General features: G+C 50.7%; 7 protein-coding genes across 7 annotated transcripts; 4 read left to right on the top strand and 3 right to left on the bottom strand.

Moving 5' to 3' along the window:
- Positions 1 to 1,546: 1,546 nt before the first annotated feature.
- On the top strand, positions 1,547 to 3,998 carry T310_2892 (Translation initiation factor eif-2b epsilon subunit; the record flags this gene model as incomplete). The annotated part of the gene is made up of 5 exons (XM_013474171.1): positions 1,547 to 1,651; positions 1,738 to 1,794; positions 1,881 to 2,005; positions 2,085 to 3,256; positions 3,316 to 3,998. 5 exons carry the CDS (start codon positions 1,547 to 1,549, stop codon positions 3,996 to 3,998), a joined length of 2,142 nt encoding a protein of 713 aa, XP_013329625.1.
- Positions 3,999 to 5,281: 1,283 nt separating this feature from the next.
- On the top strand, positions 5,282 to 7,007 carry T310_2893 (RING finger protein; the record flags this gene model as incomplete). Its single annotated transcript, XM_013474172.1, has 3 exons — positions 5,282 to 5,970; positions 6,033 to 6,919; positions 6,979 to 7,007. The coding sequence occupies 3 exons, from the start codon at positions 5,282 to 5,284 to the stop codon at positions 7,005 to 7,007; spliced, it is 1,605 nt and encodes a 534-aa protein (XP_013329626.1).
- An 831-nt stretch (positions 7,008 to 7,838) lies between these two features.
- On the top strand, positions 7,839 to 9,086 carry T310_2894 (uncharacterized protein; the record flags this gene model as incomplete). Its single annotated transcript, XM_013474173.1, has 4 exons — positions 7,839 to 7,873; positions 7,930 to 8,258; positions 8,312 to 8,782; positions 8,818 to 9,086. 4 exons carry the CDS (start codon positions 7,839 to 7,841, stop codon positions 9,084 to 9,086), a joined length of 1,104 nt encoding a protein of 367 aa, XP_013329627.1.
- Positions 9,087 to 9,579: 493 nt separating this feature from the next.
- T310_2895 (uncharacterized protein) lies at positions 9,580 to 10,149 on the bottom strand (the record flags this gene model as incomplete). Its single annotated transcript, XM_013474174.1, has 3 exons — positions 9,580 to 9,697; positions 9,841 to 9,895; positions 10,032 to 10,149. 3 exons carry the CDS (start codon positions 10,147 to 10,149, stop codon positions 9,580 to 9,582), a joined length of 291 nt encoding a protein of 96 aa, XP_013329628.1.
- Positions 10,150 to 11,976: 1,827 nt separating this feature from the next.
- Positions 11,977 to 19,947, top strand: T310_2896 (AAA family ATPase; the record flags this gene model as incomplete). Its single annotated transcript, XM_013474175.1, has 20 exons — positions 11,977 to 12,115; positions 12,228 to 12,350; positions 12,423 to 12,515; positions 12,576 to 12,632; positions 12,699 to 13,143; positions 13,388 to 13,535; positions 13,758 to 13,779; positions 14,114 to 14,433; positions 14,501 to 14,575; positions 14,647 to 16,738; positions 16,788 to 16,991; positions 17,271 to 17,298; positions 17,343 to 17,637; positions 17,685 to 17,697; positions 18,030 to 18,173; positions 18,245 to 18,624; positions 18,696 to 18,822; positions 18,881 to 19,160; positions 19,233 to 19,509; positions 19,570 to 19,947. The coding sequence occupies 20 exons, from the start codon at positions 11,977 to 11,979 to the stop codon at positions 19,945 to 19,947; spliced, it is 5,640 nt and encodes a 1,879-aa protein (XP_013329629.1).
- Positions 19,948 to 20,503: 556 nt separating this feature from the next.
- On the bottom strand, positions 20,504 to 21,313 carry T310_2897 (uncharacterized protein; the record flags this gene model as incomplete). Its single annotated transcript, XM_013474176.1, has 1 exon — positions 20,504 to 21,313. The coding sequence occupies one exon, from the start codon at positions 21,311 to 21,313 to the stop codon at positions 20,504 to 20,506; it is 810 nt and encodes a 269-aa protein (XP_013329630.1).
- An 812-nt stretch (positions 21,314 to 22,125) lies between these two features.
- On the bottom strand, positions 22,126 to 23,985 carry T310_2898 (Alpha,alpha-trehalose-phosphate synthase (UDP-forming); the record flags this gene model as incomplete). Its single annotated transcript, XM_013474177.1, has 5 exons — positions 22,126 to 22,357; positions 22,413 to 22,752; positions 22,808 to 23,178; positions 23,232 to 23,604; positions 23,682 to 23,985. 5 exons carry the CDS (start codon positions 23,983 to 23,985, stop codon positions 22,126 to 22,128), a joined length of 1,620 nt encoding a protein of 539 aa, XP_013329631.1.
- Between the last annotated feature and the right edge of the window lie 1,139 nt (positions 23,986 to 25,124).

A 25,124-nucleotide genomic window follows, 5' to 3' on the forward strand; every position in this document is an offset into this window, starting at 1 on the left:
TTTCTCGTGTCATTGCGAAAAACGAGTCTGCTTTGCATTCATTGTCGGGTTTTTCTCTCGTATTCTTACTCGGAAGAAGGCTTTCTCTCCCCACGGTAACCAGGACCACGGACATCCCAGCAGTCTTCCATTTATCACGGCGCTCATGGAGTTTTCCTTTTTCTTTCTGACTTGTGTTTGACATCGGCATATACCAATTAAATCTTCTACCGTCTCCTGTTTGGAAGGGGGCTATTTGCATTTTACGACTTAAGAAAAGGGTGGGACGGGAAACGGAGATCATTTACACCATGTGTTAGGGAAAGAGGATGTGGGTTTAATTCGGCAAGTTGCCGGTAGGGTTTCATCGTTTTGTACTCATCTCCTTTGTCGACATCCCCCATCAGTCGTTGGGCGACATCTATACAATGTACGGGTTGGCGGTATTGGGTATGTTTTTGTCTCCTGTCAGGATCCTAATCGGTGTTGTTGTCCGATGTCCATGTGCATGTTCCATTTAAAGTCGTCCTATCGTTCTCTCGCGACCTCCAGGTGAGACTGACGCGAAAAATGCTGCATTCTTTTTGTGGCATTATGAATATTTCTGTTAGATCAGCTGGTACTTCACAAAAAAATTTATTTACGTGTTTCGAAACGCTGGAGATCAACATTAAACTATACTACGTAGTTTGTAACACGTTTCATTTAGGGGTTGGGACTAAGTACGGAGGACGGAGTACAGAGCATGTTTTGGCTGGCTTCTTCGTCTTTGCTCGTAGGAAGGAATTCTGCACGAAACAAGGGCCTTAGTTCCTTCGAACGCAATTCCCAGTAGTGTTTTTGTTACCCAGGGATCAAATGCCAGTAGCCCACATGCTTCCAGAGACCAAAAGAGAAAGGCAGGGCGGGTAGATACGTCCAGAGGACATTGTTTCCGCGGATCGTCGCCCAGATCTGATCGAGGCGCTTAGGCCATTTCTTTATTTTTACCCGCTGGCCATCCCCAGGGGGGTCTGTCGCAGAGGGTCTAGACCGTGTTCTCGACTAAGGCCTCCGAGCAGGGAGTCGACGAGGGTCCAGGCCTTCGATCAGGTTCTGGACTCTTTGCGGCTGATGTGTTCCCGAAATAGAAGGTGTGGCTGATGACGGGCATTCTGCCTTGTCGAGATACCGCCTTTTTTCTGCCGGTCCATACAAACAGTGCAAACTGCTGTTTCCTTCCTCGGAGCGGGACACCACCCTTGGCCGATGTGGGATGACCGATGACTGTGCTGCCAGGCTTGGCAATCCATGAGCCTCACTCTTAGGTCCTTTCGATAGGGATTCTTGTTCGACTTGATTGCGGGGAGCGAGCACTGCCAGGCAGACCAGGAACACGTTAGTTCCCATTTGTACCGTCTATTTGTTTCCTGTCGCCGGTTGTTGTGCATTAGAATCCTTTCGGAGCCTCCCCAAAAATTCTGAGAGTCCTTGTGTGTGACGACGAAAAACGGCAAATCCATCGCGGATTAACCATCCAGCCTCGACGACGCTGAATACCTGTTTTTCGCGGCTTTATATTTGAGGAATGGGTCCCAAGCAGAAGGGCGGTGGAGGCGGTGGAGGAGGTGCTTCAAAACAGAAGGGGAATAATAATGCGACAGAAGAGGTCGAAGAGACGCTGCAGGCCGTTGTACGTTTGCACACGAGCTGAGGAATTGATGGAAGTCGTTTTTGCTCCATTGTCAGTTGCTGATTGAATGGCGGTGATGATTTTAGGTCCTTGCCGACACTTTCGAGACAAGATTCGAGCCATTCACCTTGGACAGACCAAGAGTATGTCCCATCGCATCCTAATAGGCCTGATATCAGCGTCAGGAATACTGGGGTTTTTGCGGTTCGGAACTGACAATCGATTCCAGTGTCTCCTGCCCGTCGCGAATACTCCTATGATTGAATATACGCTCGAGTTTCTCGCCAATGCGGGTGTCCAGGAAGTATTCCTCTACGGAGGGGCACACTCGGATAAGCTGGAGAAATATATCAAGTATGTAAAAGAGAAGCTGGTTCTCGTTCTGTCACAAGGGGCCTTGTATTCTCATTCCGGTTTCTGACTCTGCATCTAGTGCTTCGCGATGGAAAGCTCCTTCATCGCCCTTCAAGAAATTGTCCTTCCTCAAGTCCACCTCGACTTCGGTCGGAGATGTCATGCGCGACCTGGACGGCAAGCACGTTATAACCGGCGACTTCATCGTCGTCAGTGGGGACGTTATCAGTAATCTGCCTATCGAAGGCGCTCTTGCAAAGCATAGAGCTCGTCGCCAGGCGGACAAGAATGCCATCATGACTATGGTCCTGCGGGAAGCGGGGAGGAATCATCGGACCAAGGCTTCCGGCGTCTCGCCCGTGTTTGTGATCGATCCTACCAAGGATCGATGTCTGCATTATGAGGAGATCAATCCCCATGACCGTTCGTCTTCGTCACGTCTCACCATCGACGCCGAACTGCTTGCATCCCATGCCGAAATTGACATCCGACATGATTTAATAGATTGCAGTATCGACATCTGTACGCCAGATGTCCTCAGTCTATGGTCTGACAGTTTTGACTACCAGGCGCCCCGGAAGCATTTCCTGTACGGCGTGCTGAAAGATTACGAATTAAATGGGAAGACCATCCACACTCATATCATCAAGGACCACTATGCAGCGAGAGTGAGGAATCTGAAAGCTTACGACGCCGTGAGCAAGGATATCATTTCGAGGTGGACATATCCACTCTGTCCAGACACCAATCTACTGCCCGGACACTGCTATGAGCTCAGAAGGGGTAGCCTGTATCAAGAACGAGGCGTCATATTGGCCCGATCCTGTATCATCGGACGTCGGAATGTCATCGGACAAGGGACCAGCATCGGAGACAAGACCACGGTCACGAACTCGGTGCTGGGAAGAGACTGCAAAATTGGCAAGAATGTCGTCCTGGATGGGGCATATCTCTGGGACGGGGTGGTCATTGGAGACGGGACCGAGATCCGTCAGGCCATTCTGGCCGATGGAGTAGTTGTAGGAAACCAGTGCAAGATCGAGCCCGGTGCTCTTTTGTCATTTGGAGTCAAAATCGCCAGCGGAGTGACGGTTGGCCCGGGAAGGCGTATTACGGTTTCGCCACGAGAGGACGGAACGCCCGTCGCGAATGACGAGAAGGTCGTTGGTGAAGGCGGGCAGGGATATGAATTTGTCCGCGAAGAGGATGAAGACGAAGATGATGCCACTAGCATTGCCGAGTCGGGTCTAGGTACGTATATCACAACATGCGGTCTCGATACCCAATCGGTCAGATACTAATTCCTACAGTTTACCAAATGGCCCACCTCAATCTATCCAGCGAGTCAATCTCGACATTGTCCTCCGAGATTTCCAGCGAAACCTTAGAAACCGGTAGATCCCGAACAGATAGCTTCGGGACTTCTCATTCGGATGGTGAACACGACCGCTTTGAGCATGATGCGTCCACCAGCATTTATGACAGTATGCGGGACGGAGTTTCTTCCGACGTGGTGCAGCTGGAATTGGTCAGTCTTCGCATGAGCGCCAATGCGTCGGATCATCAGGTCCGTCGCGCCATAGCATCGGCATTTGTGAAGCGTATACAGCACTTGATGGAGTCCGGGAAAAGTGCTGGGGAAGCGGTCAAGGATGTCTTTGGCCGTTACCGGGAGGTCATAGAGCGGAGCCTCTTTGACAAGGACAAAGACGACAAAGAGGACCAAGTCGATCTGCTGCTTCAGATTCAACAGAATCTGGTGCACCGTAACAAAGGGGAGACAATCCTACTGTTCACAGCCAAGGAGCTGTACGACCTGGAGCTCGTCGAGGAGGAGGCCTACGAGCAATGGTGGGCGGACGCGCGCTCGAGCAGCAATGAGGAAATGAAGAAGGTTCGCAGCCAGACGGAACAGTTTGTCGACTGGCTTGCCAATGCCGAAGAGGAAGAGGACAGTGACGAGGAGGAGGAAGAGGAAAGCGATGAAGAGTGAATCACTTTACTCCTAGAAGACCTCGTGCACGAGAAGTATATGCCTTGAGCGGCATAGATACCCATAGATATGCCTATCTGTCCGGGAAGGGCAGGCAAAAAAGAAGGAAGAAAAGAAAGAAAAGAAAGAAAAATTCAAAATTAAGTAGCTTCACGCCGTATTGCATCTGCTGAGTAGGAGTATGCAGTCCTCAGCCTAGGAAGCACCCTGGCGACATGCCTTGTTCGGCTGTTCGCCCCGTTCGCCCAAGTCCGTCGAGGCGATCGGTCATCCGCGCCTGTCACCTGCAGCAGCCCGTTTTATTCGCCGTCCGCCACTACCCTTGCTCTCTGCCCACTTAGCACCGACTAGAGCCTGCCTGCTCGACTCCAGACTCCGGCTCGTTGCCTGACGCTGCTGCTGCACCTTGCACACACTTAAGGGTATTAGCCCTTCCATCCTTTCTTCACCTCTAGACACTCCTGTCCTCTTGGCTCTGCTCGCTGACATCATCGTCCTCGGGAAGAGGCTCCCGCCAAAAGGTCCGCTCCCGCACCCGAACGCTGTCCCACTATCGCTTGCTTGCCAAACGAGTCCAACATTCGCCTTCTGGCATTCCTCGTCGTCACTCCCCGCATCAGTCCTGTCCACTAGACCCCAGTTCTCGAGGACAGTTCACGATATCGGCTAGTCCCTGCCTTTCTGTCCATATACGGCCTTCAGTGATAGTCCCCCGCCCGGATAGGAGAACCAGCTCGGACCGGTGTCGAACCAGGGTCCGGGTAAACGAGGAGAGTGTCCCGTGGAATTGCATCAACCCATCTTGTCCTCCTCCCCTCTCTCCATACGGAGCCAAACTTTGGTGGCCTTACATAACCGACAGCGTTTCAGACCGTGGTGTCTAACCCATCGCCGCCTTCGTGGCTCAAGACGAATCATCCCCCAGAACAGTCTTGGTTTTAGGTGAGCTGTGGCGTGTGTGTTGACCAGAGAAAAAGAGGTCCCAAGGCCCTCTTTTTTTCGCGTCAACACATATCTCTCGGCTTGCCACGGTTTCACCGGCCTTCACCACGCCTCCGCTAACGAGGAAGAGGAAGGCTCTTGAGGCGGCGATCGACGACGACAAGAGTAGCGCCGCCACCGAGACCCTCAACACAGGCCGGAAGTCCTCGAAAAGGGCCGCTCAGGGTGACAAAACCAAAGATAGCGGACGGACGTCGCCGTCAGGAACAAGTGCTAGCTATCCGGTCTCTCTGAGAAAGAGGGTGTCGGATATCGCGACCCCCGCGACAACAACTGGCAGCATGGAATCGGATGATGATTTCATGACCGATGTGTCTAGCCATGAGGAGGATGGTATGGGCACACAGGGCAGTGACGAGGAGAGCATTGGTGAAGGTACGTTGTGGCTGTCAGATGACTTTGGTGGAGTGGTGATTACTGATACGTCGCTTGCTTCAGAGGATTTTGGCGATGACTTCGATACCGGATTCTCCAATGACAAGGATATCGTGAAGAAAACCAAGAAGCCATATGAGGTCGACTTCAAGGTCCTGAGCCCCGCAGACATCGAACGGGAGCAAAACCAGCAGATCAACGAAGTCTCGCAAATCTTGGGTCTCCCGCCAGAGTCGACTGCGATACTGTTGCGCTTTGCACGATGGAACCGGGAGAAGTTGATCGAGTCTTACATGGAACACCCCGAGGAGACATTGGAAGAGGCTGGCCTGGGACAGAACTTTGAGGGGGAACCCAAGACTGAGGTCATTCCCGGCTTCATGTGCTCGATTTGCTGTGAGGATGGAGACGACTTGGAAACGTATGCGATGCGGTGCGGTCACCGTTTCTGCGTCGACTGTTTCAGGCAGTACCTTGCACAGAAGATCAAGGAGGAGGGTGAAGCAGCCAGGATACAGTGCCCGCAGGACAACTGTCACCGTATCGTGGATTCCAAGTCTCTGAACTTGCTCGTTACGGATGATCTCAAGGAACGGTAGGCAGCCCTCAGCGCTCAGAGAGAGGTAAGAAAAGTTTACTGACTGACCCTTTTCTTAGATACCAAACGCTCCTTACTCGGACCTACGTTGATGACAAGGAAAACCTGAAGTGGTGTCCCGCCCCGAACTGCGAGTATGCAATCGACTGTCCGGTGAAACCTAGGGAGCTGAACAGAACGGTGCCCACAGTACAATGCGCATGCAGTCACAGCTTCTGTTTTGGCTGTTCTCTGGCTGACCACCAGCCGCCACCTTGCTCTCTGGTCAAGATGTGGTTGAAGAAATGTGAAGACGACTCAGAGACAGCGAACTGGATTGCTGCCAACACCAAGGAGTGTCCGAAGTGCCATTCCACCATCGAGAAAAACGGTGGGTGCAACCACATGACATGCCGAAAGTGCAAGCACGAATTCTGCTGGATGTGCATGGGACTCTGGTCCGAGCATGGCACAAGCTGGTATAACTGCAATCGGTATGAAGAGAAATCCGGCGCGGAGGCTCGGGACGCTCAAGCCCGGTCCCGAGCATCCTTAGAACGGTACCTGCACTACTACAATCGATATGCGAACCACGAGCAGTCTGCGAAGCTCGATAAGGATCTGTATCTCAAAACGGAGAAGAAGATGACGAGTCTGCAGTCTCAGTCGGGCATGTCGTGGATTGAGGTCCAATTCCTTAGCACCGCCTCCCAAGCTCTCCAACAATGCCGCCAGACCTTGAAGTGGACCTATGCCTTTGCCTATTATCTTGCCCGGAACAACCTGACGGAGATCTTCGAAGACAACCAAAAGGACCTGGAGATGGCGGTGGAAAGTTTGAGTGAGATGTTTGAGAAGCCCATCTCGGAGCTTGCGGAGCTCAAGGTGGATATCCTCGACAAGACGGCATACTGCAACAAACGCCGTATCATCCTGTTGAGCGACACTGCGGAGAATTTGAAGAATGGTAAGAAGACAGCCCTCTGGATCCTTTGTTTGAAATAGGCTGACTTGTTGATTGCACAGGGGAATGGGAATTCAATGTGAAGATATAGTATGACATTGCTTGTATTACTCTTCTGCTCTCCTCGTTTCTCCATGAGCGTCCATCATCATCCTGGTTTCTGTTTAATTTTTTTTCTTTAATTTCTTCCCTCCAGTTTTCCATCAGCTGTCATGATTCTGCTGTTCGTGGGCAGACACAATGCAATCCAATATAGACAGCGATGGAGTGGGCAGATTAAGCATATCACAAAGTTAGCCTGTACGACATGAATGGATATGAAGCCAAACACTTGATGATTATTACTTTTTATCTTATTGGCCAATACAAAGCATCTGAGATACAGTCTGAGCATGTTCCATGTGTTATCTATATCTGTTGTATGGTTCCGCCTGTGACTGGCCAAACAGTCATCGCGCTAGGACTAGAGATGTTACCATCCTACGCCTATTTTAATTCTCTTCTACAGTATTTCTAGTTTGTCCCATTCTCAGACTCTGGCTGAGGCGGAAGCTGCTCGGTATTTTACAATGGAACGAATTGTATTTCAAGATGCAGGAAAATACCACTTTGAATAGGCCGCTGACTTAGAACGGCCTCCTATGTAGAGTCCATGGCTTTTAATTTGACAACATGGTCCTAGTCCTTAATTTGTTGATCGAAGCAAGCCAAAATGGGAACATTGCCTGCGAGTCTGACGTGTCTGTATCAGACCCTGGTCATACCACTCTTGAGTCACGAGCGAGACAATTATTTGTATTTTCTGCCACTCTGAGGATTGTGTTTCCATATTTTCAAGTTATTCTTCCTACATATCTACAGTACCTTTACCGAGTAAAGCTTTTGCAGAGTCTCATTCTTTTATTCTTCCGTAAAAACAACTATGGCATCACATCCAAAGACGCATCAATTTGGCAGGTAGTTAGTTACCTCTTTATTCCGTTTATGCATTGATCTGAAATCGACATATACAGGCTCCTCATGGAATGCCCAGTCAAGGTTCTCGTGGGAAGTGACAGGAGAATCTACTATGTCCATCCTGGAGTCTTATCGTCGTGCAATTCATCATCATCATCGGCTTTGAATGCTCGCGTTAGCGAACGGTGGAAGGACACCGGAGACGGCATGATTGACTGGACTGATTTTGATGAGCGGACGGTTGAATGCGTCCTGAGCTATCTTTATACTGGGGACTACTATTATTGTGGACCCCGGTCAAGATCGACTTCTGAGAGTACTGCATCACCATCACCATCACCGTCTGGGCAAGAAGGTAAATGTGTACATGTGGATCATGCTGAAGGTAAATCAAGCGTGACTATTATAGTGTATAGAACTCGACTGACTTATAGACAGATACTGTCGCTGCCGAATCGATGTTATCCACAAACACAGACACAGAAGAACACCCGCTTCCTCAGGCTCCATTACAGGATGATGATCTAACGTCCTTCCGACCTCTAACCCCCTTGAGCTGGTGTCTCAAAGCCGGGTTACCGGCAGAGCGCATCCAAACTGCCGCAGGCGTTTTTGCCCAAATGATGATGTCTCGGGAGAGCAACAACGATGATAATGGCATAGGTGCCGCAATCCTTACACATGCAAAGGTGTATTCATTCGCGCACCGGTTTCTCCTTTCTGAACTCGAAGAGCTTGCGTTGCAGCGCCTTACGCAGGTCCTCATTCTAGCAGTACAACAGCAGGGCACACGGGAGACGGATCTATTCCCACATCTCGCAGATGCTATCCGTCTTATTTACAGCACAACACCCAGCAGTGCTGGGCTCGAGGAAAGCTCTCGCAGTTTGTCGCGCTCAGGTACACTAGGTTTGTAGAGGAGAAAGATTTCGACACCCTTATAGAAGGAGGAGAATTTACGATCGACGTGTCGCGCAAGTTAGCCAGGCGGCTTGCGACGAGCGGTAGCTGTGCCCGATCACTGGAAGAAGAGATTGATGAGCTTCAAAGGAAGATTGAAATGTTGGAAGCTGAATGCAGGGATAAAGATGGCGAGATACAAAGAGCTAGGGAAAATATAAAGGAATGGGAGAGCTGGAATCGAGGAATTTCGAATAAAAGATGGAAGAGGAAGACTGTCGCTGATCTTGACCAGCGAATGAATCGTTTATGATTAGATGAACTTGGTTTATTCTGGCTGACTACCTAGGTAGAGCGCAAGCAGGGGCAAATGGGAGCTAATACGTGAGTAATGACAATTGCCTTGCCTCGTACAGTGGCTCTGCTATTGGTCTTGCTCACAATAATAACGAAATTTTCGCCAAAATACCCTTTATTTCAGGACATTTCCATGTCTTCAGACGTCATTTGCTTGGGCTGCGGATAGTGCATAGCAATAGCCCGACTCGGCCGTAACGGGTATCCACTATCGATCATCTTCTCATCAATATGTATGATAACAAAGGCAAGAATTATATCTGTACCAATTGGATCTGCAGAGTATGGTTCAATGCGTGTGCAATTCTAGATCGCAAGGTTGCGCGTTGTTATGTCAGCGGTTTTTCCGGTTGTACTGACATAAACATTAGATGTCATTGGCATTCCCAAAGTCGGGACCCATAGCTCAGTCGGTAGAGCACCAGACTCCAGATCTGGGGGTCATCCGTTCAAGTCGGGTTGGGTTCAAGTCCCAAATCATTCTTTTTTTTCCCACTTTCATCATAACCACTGACTGTCACCTTTATCAAGTAGTACAACTTGCCTTTGATCCCTAAGCTTCCAATACTGGGCTTACAGTTTTAGGTGATTGGAGCTTTTTTTTTCTAGGTGCTCCGAACTACGGAGTAGACCCGCCTTATACGCCACACTCTACCTAGAGGCTTAATAGGGGGATATATAAATACCTATTATTACTGCCTGAGGCTTACGGAGTATATAGCAAAGCCCACAGTAAATGCTCCGGTCCTTCGGCTCTCTGCATGCCTGTAATGTAAGCCTATATAAAGCCGGAAGCCTGTAAGTATAGGGTGCACTGCCAACGTGAAGCTTATGGCAATGTTTATGTAATCCGTGTAAAAGCTGCAAGACTAACTAGTTAACTAGTTAACTATTCACGTACTAATGCTTAATAAGCATATCTGACCAATCACGCACGTTTCTGTACAACTCATCACAGAAAAACTGATCTCCATTTTAAGAGGGCCGAAATCGGATTGACCGTCATCATTCGGACCCATAGCTCAGTTGGTAGAGCATCAGACTCCAGATCTGGGGGTCATCCGTTCAAGTCGGGTTGGGTTCAATTCCCTTCTCTTTTTTTTTATTTCTTTTTTCCATCTTCATGTTACACTGACTACCACGTCCTCCCTTTTTTTCATCGATTAGGAGAACCTGTGTTGGTGGGAGAAATCGATTTTGACTGTGAATATATACCGTAGGGCTGACAGAGGAGGATAAGAGGGGAGACAGACAGATGGAGAGGGAAATACACAGGTAAATTAGTAACGATACCATTAAGACAGAATCCACGCTGCTTCAAACACGGCATTACGAGGACATCTTTATTTGTTTAAATGACAGAATCTCTTGTCCTGAAGGGGAGGGAGAATCATACGCTCTTTCTGCCTAGTTTTTCTTCTTCTTTGTCTGTCCCCTCAGATCTATCTACGAAACGTTTCACGCTTGTTTCTTCCTTCCTCAGAAGAAAGATCAAAATTGCCAAAGCTAGGGAAAGCTCCCATGGCTATATAATATATATTCTTCGGGCCTTCCATGAAAGCTGCCCGTACCCAATAGGATTAAAAATAGTCTATGGTCAATCTTTATTACCAAATTCGGTGATGGGCAGCCATCTGCTGGCCGTTGAGAAATGACTTTGGATGAATCTCCCTGAAAGCTATCCGCCAAAGTTTTCTTGTACACTGTCTTAACCCCATTGCAGTGAATTCATCACCGCATCCGTCCATCCTGAGGCAGTGGCAGTTGCGAGAGAATCAGAAAGCTAGAGTTAATTTGGGGCGAGTGTCAATTTAAGATCGTGGGAAGTCAGAGATGTAAAGAATCACCCAAAAGCACCCCGAATACCTAGGACACCATGTTGCCTTTGATATCACATGATGCACTGAACGCAATGGGACATACACCGGCAACTCCCACTGGCGAGAAGCTGCGGCTGCGTGTGTGCGTGGTAAATACCTCTCATGCATCGCAGCTGGTGAGATGGAGGATCAAGTCTTTTTCTCCAAGATCTTTCTGCTGACATGGAACCAGACACCAAGCACTGATTGACAGAAGGATGACAAGCTAAATACTAATTTATTGAAATTCTACTATTCCTATGTTAGGTTACCAGATTTTTAAATGGTATTTTATATAGTTTTATGTTAATTTAATATGTGTGGTTAGAGTCAAATAGAGAAGTACAGTACAGGCATTTGTTACCTCGGGGGATTTGGTTTTGGGGAATGAAACGGAACGCAACGGAACTGTACCTAGGTTGCTGCTCTGCTTGACGGGCCCGAGCAAGTTAAGCCCGAGCGAGCATGCAGGTAGACGCCGATCCCGCCACAAGCAATTCCTGCCTTAACCATCATTGCATGAATTGAACCTCGACCTCAGTCTCAACCACCTTGCTTTACCTCCCCCTCCTCCTCCGACCCTTCCTTCCTCCTCCTTATCTTCTTTACCTCTTCCTATTTATCGTCCTCCCCAGGGCTCTCGTCCGAGCCGCCCCCCCCTTCCTCTCCACTCCTCTCAACCCTATAAACTTTTTTTTGTCGGAGGCGTCGCGTTCTCCGGAGTCTACCTGCGGCTCCGGCTGCGCCTAGAGAGCTTTCTCAGCTCGAATGGCGGAACATATTCCTGCCCAGGAATATGAGTATGTGAAGGCCGTTTTCCTGTTTGTCCCTTTCCGTCGCGATTCCGGTTCCTGACGGCCTGTATCAGCGACGGCATGTTTCGGAGTTTCGGGGTGAGATTTTGATGCTGACGTTTCCCCCCTTCGCTGGGGCCTTTCTTTTCTTAGCTATGAAAGTCTGCCATCCAACTATGGCCTGGGGCATAACATGCTCGCCGGTGCCTTCGCGGGGATAGCGGTATGTTTGTTCGACGTGAGCACGGTGTTCGTGGTTGGGTATACGAAGCTGACGGGTGCGGCTGAAAAAAAAGGAACATTCGGTTATGTATCCTGTCGATTTGTTAAAGGTGCGTTGTTTTTTTTTCCTGCCTATTGGCCATTGAAATTGTGCAGCGACTTCATAGCCCATTGAAAAGAAAGCAAAGGAACAAGACTTAGCTAACTTGCTGTTCGCTCCAGACCCGCATGCAGATATTGCATCCGTCGGCAGGAGGATTGTACACGGGCTTGACGAACGCGGTTTCTACGATCTACCGAATCGAAGGCTGGCGGACCTTATGGAAGGGCGTGTCGAGTGTGATAGTGGGTGCTGGTATGGGCTCAGTAAAGATTGTGCTGTGCGACTGCGACAGAGATGCTGAATATTGCATGTAGGACCTGCTCACGCCGTGTATTTTGGCACGTACGAGCTTGTTAAGGAGCTTGCTGGAGGAAATGTGGACGATGGTCACCATCCAGTTGCTGCAGGTGAGTTTACACAAAGAAAATTCAAGATTACGAAACAAATGATGCTGATATTTGTGAAAGCTCTTAGCGGAGCCGCCGCGACGATCGCCAGTGATGCGCTCATGAATCCTTTCGATGGTACGATTTCACCTCACAAAACTCCGGCAAGATCTTTGGCAACGACGCCTCACTGACTCAATTCAGTCATCAAGCAACGTATGCAAGTCCATGGCTCGGTGCATAAGAGCATCGCCCAGTGTGCACGGGCTGTCTATAAGGCAGAGGGCCTGCATGCCTTCTACGTCTCCTATCCTACAACGCTCTGCATGACCGTCCCTTTTACCGCTACTCAATTCGTGGCATACGAGTCGATATCGAAGATCATGAACCCGAAGAAGGAATATGATCCCTTCACGCATTGTATCGCAGGCGGCCTGGCCGGTGCGGTCGCCGCTGGAATCACGACGCCTCTGGATGTGATCAAGACGCTGCTCCAAACGCGTGGACTCGCAGAGGATCGCGAGATCCGCTCCGCCACAGGCCTCTTCAACGCGGCTGCCATCATCAAGCGCCAGTTTGGATGGAGGGGATTCCTGCGCGGGATGCGTCCCAGGATCATCTCTACGATGCCTAGCACTGCGATCTGTTGGTATGTTGCATTATTTTTGGAGGTTGCTTATTCTGGATCTGCTAACAAATCTTCCAGGACTTCCTATGAAATGGCCAAGGCCTATTTCAAGCGACAGGGCGGTGAGCAATGATCACTGCTGCTGAGTGTCGGTGTCCTATACTGTTCGCGTTCCATACTTCACCTTGTCCCTTGCCGAAGTAGACCGTTTTCCCTGCCGTCTTCTGGGCCCCTCATAATAACGGCTGCACTGCCGCGTTCCCAGGCAGCGTTTACCCAGAAGACCCGAGTCTTCAAGGGAAACAATCGACCATGATGATCCCGGCAGTCTGACAAGGCTGTCGGACGCGATGCTTCCTAGATCTCCCTCCTCTCGCATCTCTTCGCTTCTTGCAGTGTACATTTTGGTCACGGTATGGGAATCTGAGCAGTGGTTTTTGCTGCTCTTCGTCGAATGACCTCCTTGAGCGTCTGAATGAGCGCTTGTTCTTTTACTGGGGTGTCTGTTTTGATATCGGCGTTGGAATCTGGGGAATGGCGGTTGTTGTCCGCAGGCCTCTGCGTGGTCGCGAGCAACTCAGTCTTTTTTTTTCTTGGTTTGTGTTTTTTTCTACAATTCGGACATGTAATCATAGATTCCAAAAGGAACGCATGTGGGTAAGCCTTTTTGAAAGGTTAGTTAAAATCGGGGATATCAATGGAGATGCCCTCATGATTTGGGGTGGCAATTTAGATTCGCGCACAGTCTGACCTACAGTTATTATCTGATCGTATAATTAATAGCATACGGCTGACGATGCCTGAGATGCCGACTGGCATGCGCAGACTTACCCAGGCGGGTAATGGCTAGGCTGGAGTCGATGAAGTCAATTACGAGGCAGCGATGCGGCAAAGCCCAGAAGCCCGATCCACTACGTCACAACCAGCCTCTCCCCGCAAGACCACCACGGGGTTTCTTCTTCGTCGCCCATTAGTGCTGGATGCATTGCAGATGACTCCTGCCGTCTCTGCTTCATATCGTCCGGACCGGTTCGTCCTATCACCGGTTCTCGCCGCGTCGCAGAGACCTGGCTGCAAGCGGGACTGTCCGCTATTCCTTCCCCTCCAGCCTCGACGAGAGCCAACGACGTCACGCGAGGCAGATTGCCAGATCCACCGCGACAGCTGCTAATTGCAGCCTCACCCACCGAATCTGAGACAACAGCCCTTTTTTTAGCCAGACTGGCAGAAAGAAAGACCAACTCAATTCAGGACGAAAGGAGGAGGAAAAAAAAGAATCTGAAGATTGCTCCGGACTTTAGTTTAGGATCGGTAGGTCGCATGGCGGCTAGCGGCCTGCCCTTCCGCGGCCCTGTGAAACTTGATGATGCGCTCAAAGCCTGCGTCTTCGATGCAGAAGACGTACGATGAGTGCTACCTGCTGTGCTCGACTGCCGTCTACTTTGAGGGACAGGTACGTTCGCTCCCAGGCGAAGGACTTCGCAATTGCTTCGCGGAAGTCGACTTGCTCACGTCTTCATACAGAACAATGAAGCAGAAGCGCTGCGATCCTGGCGCTCAGCCCTGGAGACGATCTACTACCATAATGCCTATCGAGTACCTCCCAACTACATCCCCAAGACAGAGACAGAAAAGGCCCTTCAGGAATCCATCCGTGAGCTGGAGCTTCAATGCAAGGAGCGGGTCGATCTATTAGAAGCTCTCCAGGAGAGCAGGAAAGAGGCCCGAGAAAAGGACGAAGAGAGAGATGGCAGGCAAGGCTCCTCGCGATCGCGATTGGAGAAGGGCAAGCGGCCGTCAAGTGGGAGCAATGTTAGTACGCCTGGGTGGATCGGCGAAGGGACGATACCGGCTGTGGATTACTTGGATCTGTCAAAACCGTCGTTTCTTTCTGCGAGGTCGACAGAGTCGTCTAAGTCGGGATTGCACCCGCAATTGCAGAGGTCGCACAGTGGTGATCCCTCGCCGTCCTCGCCGGCTTCGCAAAAGCCTGCGTCGCCCTCTCCAACGTTATCAGGACCCAGTACTCCGCTTGCGAAATCCACGTCGCGTGGATCAAGCCCAGAAAGGCGGAAAGTGATGCTCACTACCCTGCGCCCGAAGGATTCTTCCAAGAAGTCTTCCAAGAGCAAGGCCTCCAGTAGCCAGAATGGGACACGCCCAGCTGCCTGGAAGGCGGCTGGGCTAGCTTGGGGTGCCAGCAACCATGCCTTCTCGTCCGAAAAAGGACACAATCCACGATACAGCACATCTAGCGACTCAGAGGCGAAGAAAGAGCCGGATGTCAGACTCCCGTCCAATGGCGAGACTACCAACAGAGTTGGCCGAAGACAGACACCAGACTACACCCCAAGCTCCAGTCGGAGAGATCCGCAACTTTCAGAACAGTTTCATGGAAAAAGCTCGACTGGTGTGATGTCACAGTCACCTTCTCATGGCTCAATGGATCAATTCGAACCAGCTGCATCACATAGAACACCAACCAAACCAATTCCACCTCCAAAGCCTCCTGCATATCGCAAAGAGCAAACTTCGAAACCAATGCCCAACGACAGGAACATCGATCCTCCCGTTAACCGATCCCCCTCTAGCTCGCAGACTTTGTCTAAGCTCGACAGTGTCAAGTCATCGGCATCAACACAGCGGGCGTTGAGCTCTACACCCAGCAACAGATTCTCTACAGAGAACTCGTCTCCTAGCGGCGAGGAACGGTTTAATAGGACGCGGAGGCTAGATGCTGATGTAACAAACCGTGGGTCTTCTGCCGGACGGAAAACGCGACCAGAGAATGTCAAACCCAGGGTGACGCCACCTTCGAGCGACCAGGAATCATTAGATGAGAGTTCTTCTGGTAATGAGACAGACGATGGAATTCGAGACATAATGAAGAAACTTCCGAAAGGCGTCGACGCCAATTTGGCGCGACAGATTCTCAATGACATCGTTGTTCGAGGTGATGAAGTTCACTGGGACGATGTCGCGGGGCTGGAAGCGGCCAAAAACGCGCTCAAAGAGGCTGTGGTCTACCCATTCCTGCGCCCGGATTTGTTTATGGGGCTGCGGGAGCCTGCGAAGGGTTTGCTTTTATTTGGGCCACCAGGAACCGGGAAAACGATGCTTGCGAGGGCTGTCGCGACGGAATCGAAGTCCACGTTCTTTTCCGTGTCAGCCTCCAGTCTGACTTCGAAGTGGCACGGTGAAAGCGAAAAGCTCGTTCGAGCTCTCTTCGCGCTGGCCAAGGCTCTCGCTCCTTCGATCATCTTCGTGGATGAAATCGACTCGTTGCTCTCGACACGATCGTCCGGCACCGAACATGAAGCGTCCCGACGGACGAAGACGGAGTTTTTGATCCAATGGTCCGATCTGCAGCGTGCTGCCGCAGGACGGGAGCACTCTGATAGCAAAAGAGAAGGCGACGCCAGCCGGGTGCTGGTTCTGGCAGCGACCAACATGCCTTGGGATATCGACGAGGCGGCGCGGCGGCGATTTGTGCGGCGACAGTACATTCCGCTGCCAGAGGAGCATGTTCGGGAGCAGCAGCTACGGAAACTGCTGAGCCATCAGAAGCACGATTTGTCGGATGAGGATATTCAGGTGTTGGTCAAGGTGACAGAGGGTGAGTTATATCCATATAGAAATTAACTCGTCCGTGTCTAATTTCTTAGGGTTCTCCGGCTCTGATATTACGGCCCTGGCCAAGGATGCCGCGATGGGACCGCTTCGGAATCTGGGGGAGGCTCTTCTGTATACGCCGACGGACCAGATCCGGCCCATCCGGTTTGAAGACTTTGAGGCTAGTCTGTACACGATCCGGCCGAGTGTGAGCCGGGAGGGGTTGCAAAAGTACGAAGACTGGGCTAGGGAGTATGGTGAGCGGGGGGGATAGTATCTCCTCATTTTTTAATTTGTATTCTTTATGGTCGATGGGATGTATGGAAAGAAAGGAGTCTGGTGGGTAAGGATCTGGCGGCGTTTGCAGTTAAACGGATATTTTATGTCCACGGAAGGTTTTATTCCATTGCGTTTCTTTTGTCTTCTAGGCTATGTACGGTGGTATTGTGTTCTGAGGTGTTCCTGGCCGGCGCCTGTTGACTTGTCTGGGGTGGTCAATCACGTTTTTCTTCTCAGAATTGCTTTTAATTGTGTAGATACAGCACTATGCGGAAGTGATTGGCTGTAAGAATAACAATAACAGTGAAAATGACTTGAACTGCAAGTAGTATAGTATATGAAAAAGATATGAAAGGAGTGGAAAAGAGGCGATCTCTAAACAAGCTTTTCTGCCCTGCTCGGCATCCGTCCGAGAGAGCAGTAACTCCGCATGATCTATGCCAGTCCAGTACGGACTACTACTGGCGTACTTTGTATCTACCCCCACGGGACACGGCAGGAAAGCCATCCATGAGGAAATACAGAGTATATTGCCCATGGGGTAGACATGGGGGGGAAACCGGAGTAGACTTGCCGCAATTGGCACATCATGGATCAAGTCTCAGGTTTAGCGTGGGGGGATTCGTAAGGATTAGGTATACAGACTTGCAGATAGAATTAAATTAAGCTAGCTGGAGCCTGGCGGTGTGTTTCCCCACAATATATGGAGTATTCCGTACTATCTCCACTACTAAACTAACGTTAACGTTCTTCTCTCCGCATGATGACAGAATATCGAATTACTCCGAATGAATGAAACACCCAGATGGATCCGCCAGTGTTCGCTGCATCTTGCATGGCTCGTTCAGCTGGAAAGCCAATAATACGAATGGATCGTCTCTGCTAGCTGTTAATTATGTAGCTAATTCACGCCAATGGCTTCGTCATCTCGTCGTAGATGGCACTGGCTAACTGCCGGCTACTATATATATATATGCTTGACTTGACTCTGTCCTCCTGGAATTCTTACTGTGCAGGAATCCAGTCTGCTAGAGATACAGAGAGAAGCATCTCTGAGAGAGTGTGTGCGTATGCGCCAGCAATGGTATACCTAGGGCTGAAAGGCAATGGCCTCCTCAGCGGCATTGCCCTCTCGTCGGGCATGGGATTCATCTTGTTTGGTGAGTTTTTGTATTTATTTTTCTAACTCTCAGCCCTCTCCTTGTAGAATTCCTGCTGACTGACTTTACAGGATACGACGACGGCGTCATCGGCGGCCTCCTGACGGCCCCCAGCTTTGAAGCCGTTTTCCACCTGAGCAGCGGCCTCGAAGGCACCGTCACCTCGCTCTTCATCATCGGCTGCTTGGCTGGGTCGCTGTTCACGAGCTTCAGCAACGGCCGATGGGGGCGCTTAACTCTCGTCCATGCCGGCACGGTTGTCCTGAGTATCGGCGCCGTCCTGCAGGCCTCGAGCTTCAGCGTCGCGCAGCTGATTGTCGGCCGCATCGTTGCGGGTGTCGGGCTCGGTCTCATCACGAGCAATATCATCGTCTGGCAGTCGGAGAGCGCGCCGCGCAAGATTCGCGGGATGATGGTCGCTTCGGCGCTGAGTTGGTTGATTGTGGGACAGGTTGGCCGCTAGACCTTCCAACAACACTCGATGAGTATTAATGAACAACATGCTGATCCTTTCCTACCTAGCTCCTTGCCTACTGGATCGATTATGCCATGGCGAGCTACAACAGCAGTGTCGGCTGGCGCTTCCCATTAGGGTTCCAAGCGTTCATCGCCATCCTGACCAGCGTCATGCTTTTCTTCATGCCTGAATGTAAGTCACAGGTTTCAGAAACTCATACATACTTCATCGTTACTGACAGCTGAAAAAGCCCCCCGATGGCTATTCCAGCACGACCGCCGTGAGGAAGCAACGCAGATTCTGCGCCTTCTCCATACTCATCACGGCGTCGTCGACGAAGACGCCCTGGCCGCGACCATTTCCGAGATCTCCGAAGTCATCGCTTTGGAGAGCAAGCAGAAAGGCTGGAAAGAGCTGCTGCTCAAGGAAGATAATGTCGGCTCCCGACGACGGGTGCTCCTGGCCTGTCTGTTGAATGCCTGTCAGGCGTGGAGTGGCAGTACGCCTGTCAGCTACTACACCACCGTGATGTTCGTTCCCCCTGACCAAACCCATTCAAACTTCCCAGCTAACAGATGATTTTTTTTTGCGGTTGTGTATAGCTTCGAAGACTCCGTCGGGCTCTCCCACCAGCTATCGCTGCTCATGTCCGGCTTCCTGCAGATCTGGTTCCTGATCGCCTCGTTTGGGACGTGGTACACAATCGAGAAGGTCGGGCGACGGAGATCCTTCATGGTGACGGCCGTTGGGATGGCGATCGTCATGGCCATCATGGCCGCCACGCTGGCCATCGACACCAAGACGTCCGGTATCGTGGCTGCAGCCATGCTGTTCGTCTATCAGAGTTTCTATACCTGGGGGTTTATGGGCGGGATATGGGTGAGTCTAGAGAATCTATCTAATCTTAGTCGATCTGAACTAACTGGCTGACCTGTCCAGTGCTACGGCCCCGAAATCCTCCCCCTCGCGCACCGCATCAAAGGCTCCGGCCTGGCAACAGCCTGCCTGTGGCTATCGACCTTTGTAGTGATCGAGTTCGTGCCCACGGCCATCGCCAACATCGGCTGGCGGACATACATCATCTTCGCCGTTTTCAACCTCGCGTTCGTGCCCATGATCTACTTCCTTTTCCCGGAGACGGCGGGGTTCACGCTCGAGGCGGTCGATCTCGCTTTTATGGATAAGGAGAAAGGGCCCGTGAAGAAGGCGGATGAGTTGTGGCGGGTTATCAAGCGTGGAGGGGAGGTCGGTCTTAGGGGGGAGGTTGGCGATGAGAAGGAGAAGAGAGTGGAGATGATTGAGGAGGTGAAGGTTTAGTTTTCACGATTATATGGATTCAATTGGGAGGGCTGTTGTCGTGAATTTGCATATATCGATCGATGTCTACAATGTATATCTGTCGTTGTACTCGTATATACTCAGTACATCATTCATTTATCGCACGAAAATACAATACATACAATAAGAAGGTGATGCAAAAATGGATACTGGACACTGTCCCCTTCTTTTTCTCTTTTCTCTCCATCCTTATTCCTTTCTTTTTACTTGGAGAGAAAGAAATCTTCCCTCCTCCCTCCTCTTTTCTACGTCCATGTCCATGTTTATGACCTCGCTCCGCCTGCTAATCTGGCTCGCTCCCGACCACTGGGAAAAATGGAAGAAGTGCAACCTTGTTCAAGATATCGACCCGATTTGACCCGGCCTGACTTGACTGACTCACTGACTGTAGTGTACAGATTGCATTGTATCTATTGTAGTGTACATACAAAGGACATAGCAAAAGAACAACAAGAGAGATAGATGGTGTAGTAGTAGTAAACAATCCGAGCAGGATAGAGAAATTCGAAGACTAGAGAAGACCAGAACTGCAAGATCAAGCCTGAGACTGTGCCTCCTGCTGCTGCTGCTTCTGCTTCTCCGCAACTCTTGCCATCACCAAGCTTCGAATCCGGCCAACATGCTCCTTGACCGGCGACGGCCCCTTCTGTCCCGACTCTATCCATCTCTGCTCCCTCCTCTGCAGCTTGGCCGCCCGCTTCGCTGCCCGCTCGGCCTCTCTCTCCTCGCGCGTCATCACCGGCGGCCGCTGGTCAATACCCACGCCGAAGGGGGAGATGATCCGCTCGACGACGTGGCGCACATGTCTGCTCTTGGGGAAACCCGACGAAAATTCAATCACGTCGCCCTCGCGCAGCGAGTTGCGCGGATCGTGCACCAGGTATGTGGTCACCTTCGGGTAATACTTCCGGATGTGCTTGTCCCAGGTCATGTGGCGGTGGGCGACGCGCACGGTCTTGTCCATCAGTCCGACGGAGGTCACGGTGCCGACTTTCACGGTGTATGGGTACTGGCGGAGGGAGGGTGTAGGGATTGATGAGGAGGAAGAGGAAGAGGAGGAAGAAGAGGAAGTAGTAGTAGTAGCGGAGGAGTCTGTCGTAGAAGGCGTAGATGACGACGCTGATGCTGATGGCGACGACTCTACTTGCTGCTGTTGTGGTTGCTCTTGCTGCTGCGGCTGTTCATCTGACGTTGTTGTAGAAGCAGCCCGTCTGCTAGAACCAGACAGAATCCTGCTGCCGTTGTATACAGCAAATCTGGAATTCGACGTAGCTGAGCAGAGGAAGGAGAGCGAGGACGTAGACCGCAAGGGGAGAGTCGCGCGGAGGAGACTGCTGGGCGCCATTGCGAAGATGTCGACGTTAAGCAGAAGTCTATGTAGGAAAATCGATAGTCAAAGCCTGTAAAGCGAATTCTTCAATTGCAATTCTCCAATTGAATTGTCCTTCCTTCAAGTGGCCTTTTCTAACTATCGGAGCCAAGCGAGCATCGAGAATCGGCGGCAACTTTTTCCTCGGAGGACAAATTTCCCAGGTCCCGACGGACAGCGGCACGATCTGCAGGACCAGCCGACCAGGAACGGCCTTCTTCAGACGGACAGGCAAGAATATAATAATCTTGCAGTGAGAGAGAAGATGGTTATGCAGGGAACGATCAGCGACAGCTGCCGACTCCAATCTTCGGACGGAGACCTAAGAATTTCTCGCGTGCTGCGGATCGGATCGGTGAGGTTGTTTGCACTGTTTGTCCCGAGTATTGCAACAGCCTTCAACTGCATTAATACGAAGTAATTACTCCTACTGCTCTTAATTTTAAAAGGTCAACAGGATCAGAGTATAGAATTATTATCTATGTTCTCACTGTCCTGATCTATGACCCGGGTCCATACCATCCATGTGTTGCGCCTGCCTGGGAGGTGTCCTAATATACAGTACAACCAGCTCACGTTTCCAACCATTCATTACCAGCCATATTCATGTAATGCTCGTTCTTTTATCAAGAATTTTGCCATGTCTGATGGGAGAATCAAGATAAAAAAAGCCGAACCCCTCGCGCCGTGTACACGTCCCTCTGCAAATGATGTATTACATATCTTTATGCCGACTTGATTATTCATTTCTAGTAGACTGGTAAAAAAGAAGAAGGAAGAAAAAAAAATCACTCCACGGCCTGATCATTGCTGGCCTGGTTATCGCTGGCCTCGTTACCATTGGCCTGGTTATCACTGGCCTGATTATCGCCGGCTTCGTTATCGTCCGCCTGCTCACCATTCGCCAGTGGAGCAATTTGTCCAGGAACAAGCAGAGATGATTTCCTGAGCTGAACCTTCTTCTCCGAATGCGCAGAGATCCTCTTCAGCTCACTGACGAATGACTGGCCCCAAAATGCACTAGAGAACATCAGCCTCCATGTCAACACAAGAGCAAAGAATGCGTTTCGCCTACCTGGTGTATTTTGAGACATATTTATCCAACTTGGAAAAGTTGAGAGCCTTTTGCTCATCACTCATCGTAACAGCTTCTTGATATGCGGCAGCCAGCTCCTCCGTATTCCACGGATTGACGATGATGCTGCCATTGAGACTTTGGGCGGCCCCTGCAAACTCCGAAAGCACTAGAACGCCATGGCGCTTTTGCTGAGTTGCGATGTATTCGTATGCGACAAGATTCATACCGTCTCTTGTGGATGAGACAATGCAAGCGTCGGAAACAGCATACAAAGCAATGAGCTCGTCAAAGTTCACAGACTTGTGGAGGAAGTGGATGGGCATAAACTCCACAGTGCCTTTGTTTTATAGTCAGAAATCATGGTCTGAATCGTCACTTTCAGGGAAACATACCAAATTTGCCATTGATCCTTCCAACGAGTTCGTTGACGACCGCGCGCAAGTTTTGATACTCCTCCACATCCTGTCGACTCGGCACCGCGACTTGGACAAGAACTACCTTGCCCACCCACTCAGGATGATCGCTGAGAAAAACTTCCAGCGCATGTAGCTTCTGGGGAACACCTTTGATATAATCAAGGCGATCGACACCAACCATAAGCTTCACGCCTTGAAATTTCTGCTCCAGCATCGCAATTCGCTTTTGCACCTTTTCCTTCTGAAGCCCTTCCTTGAATTTGTCCGGATCGATCCCGATGGGGAAAGCTCCCGCGGCGACGATCTTGCCCTGAAATTCAATCCCATTGGGAGTCGTTGTCAAACCACTAGACACATCTAGTCAGTATTTCGCCATCTTCTCCACCGGGATAAATCTTACAGGAGCCGGGAGCAACTGCTCAAAAAGTGCCTCGTATAGTCGTAGGTGTGAAAGCCAATCAGGTCGCAATGCAAAACACCCAGGAGTAGTTCATTTCGCACCGGAAGGATCCGGTAAATCTCGCTGCTGGGGAAAGGAGTGTGGAGGAAGAATCCAATCTTGACATTCTGCTTGCTGGTTCCAATCTCCTCCCGCAGCATCTCGGGCAGCAACATCAGGTGGTAGTCGTGAACCCACACCAAGTCTCCATCCTGCACATCTTTTGCAACAGCCTTCGCGAAAAGGCGATTGGCCTCCTTGTATGCTTCCCAGGCAGACTCGTCGAACGTGATTTCACCGGGATGATAGTGGAATAGCGGCCACAGAATCGAATCTATGAAGAAGAACCCCATAAGTCAGCACACGGAATTCATATTGTTGTTGATATTCTGAATGCGGTCAGGGACTGACTTGAGAAGCCATTGTAATGTCGATCCGCGAGCTCATCGTCAATAAAGACAGGAATCGCCCCATATTCGTCATTCAGACGCTTCTCCACCACTGGGATCTCGTCTTCAGGCACCTCCAATCCAGGCCAGCCATACCACCGGAAGGTCGTGGACTTTGACAGCCCGCTCAGCCCGCTGACCAGGCCCCCAGAAGACATAGAAAAGTCATATTTGCCATCATCGGAGCGTTTGATCGTGATAGGCAGTCTGTTCGAGACGAGGAGCAGTCTCGAGTCGTCGTTACCTGGGCTCTCGAGCGCAGGCATCTTGGCGGGGTATCCGGAGCTACGGTCAGAACCGTAACGTAATGAACAAGCGGGGGAGGGCGGAAGAACCGCGACTCGGACTCTCGCCAGAAGCAAAGGGATTCTTTTTTGCTTGATGCGCAACGGAAGGAGCTGTCTAAGGAGGTAGTAAGCTCGAGCCCATTACGATGACGACTGCAATTGATTTATTTCATAGTCATCGGGCACTAAAACCAAGAATGCGGCGGGTAAAACCGGGGCTAGGTGCAGCGAGATGCCATCATTAAAAATTACCTTTGCTCGACGAACTGGAGCTAGGACCAAGCGATGTGTCACTCCGAGACACGCGGGTGGCAGGGTGCCTTTGAACGGTCGTTCACCGGGCCCCTACGCACGGCGAAAGGGGGGCAAACGGCGTTGCAGAGAGAGGAAGGTGTGTTGCCTTCACTAACAACTTCATCGACAGGCTCCGGAGGGCAGAGGATTAAGCAGGCAGAACAAAGAAAAGCATAAGCCATCTAGGTAAGGCGTGCCCACGCAATAAAGTTGCGGATGGCCCAACGATGGTCGAGAGACAAGAATGCAGGAATCTTTCCCGGCCAGTCGTTCCCGGGTCGATGATGTTACGGTCTGCGTGCTCATGCAATAGATTGGAGCGACGCAAGGGCGCAGGTGGGAACGAGGACAGTTCTTAGTCGTGGACGGGCTTCGGTAGTTTCTAATTAAGCCTGATGTCGATAAGTGTAGTCTGGATCGTGAAGGAACCGACTGGCCTAGACTCGCATGGCGAGTTGCGTTCTGCGCTAAGTAGAGGGGCAGACGAGGGGCAGGGCAGAGAGCTTCATCCAGAACTTCCGGCCTCAACATCCCGGACAGTCCAATTCCTGCCCAACCTTCGGCTCAGTCTTGGACTTTATTTCTCTGAATATCTCAGGAAATTCGTCAATAGAAGCAGCAGTCACAGAATGGATTTGTGACCGCTAGCACGTAAGTACAGTACATTTGATGGAGAGGTTCTTCCATCCTTTCTTGATGAAGAGCACCATTGTTGGAGAGAGTAGACACAAACCTGAGTGATCTTGAGGCTAGCTGCCCAAAGATGGGCCAAGTCGTATTCAATCAACTTTGGAAAAACCATGGACACACTCTCTTCGCTCCCT

This window comes from Rasamsonia emersonii, assembly GCF_000968595.1.
Source record: "Rasamsonia emersonii CBS 393.64 chromosome Unknown ctg1118621760042, whole genome shotgun sequence".
NCBI lineage: Eukaryota > Fungi > Ascomycota > Eurotiomycetes > Eurotiales > Trichocomaceae > Rasamsonia > Rasamsonia emersonii.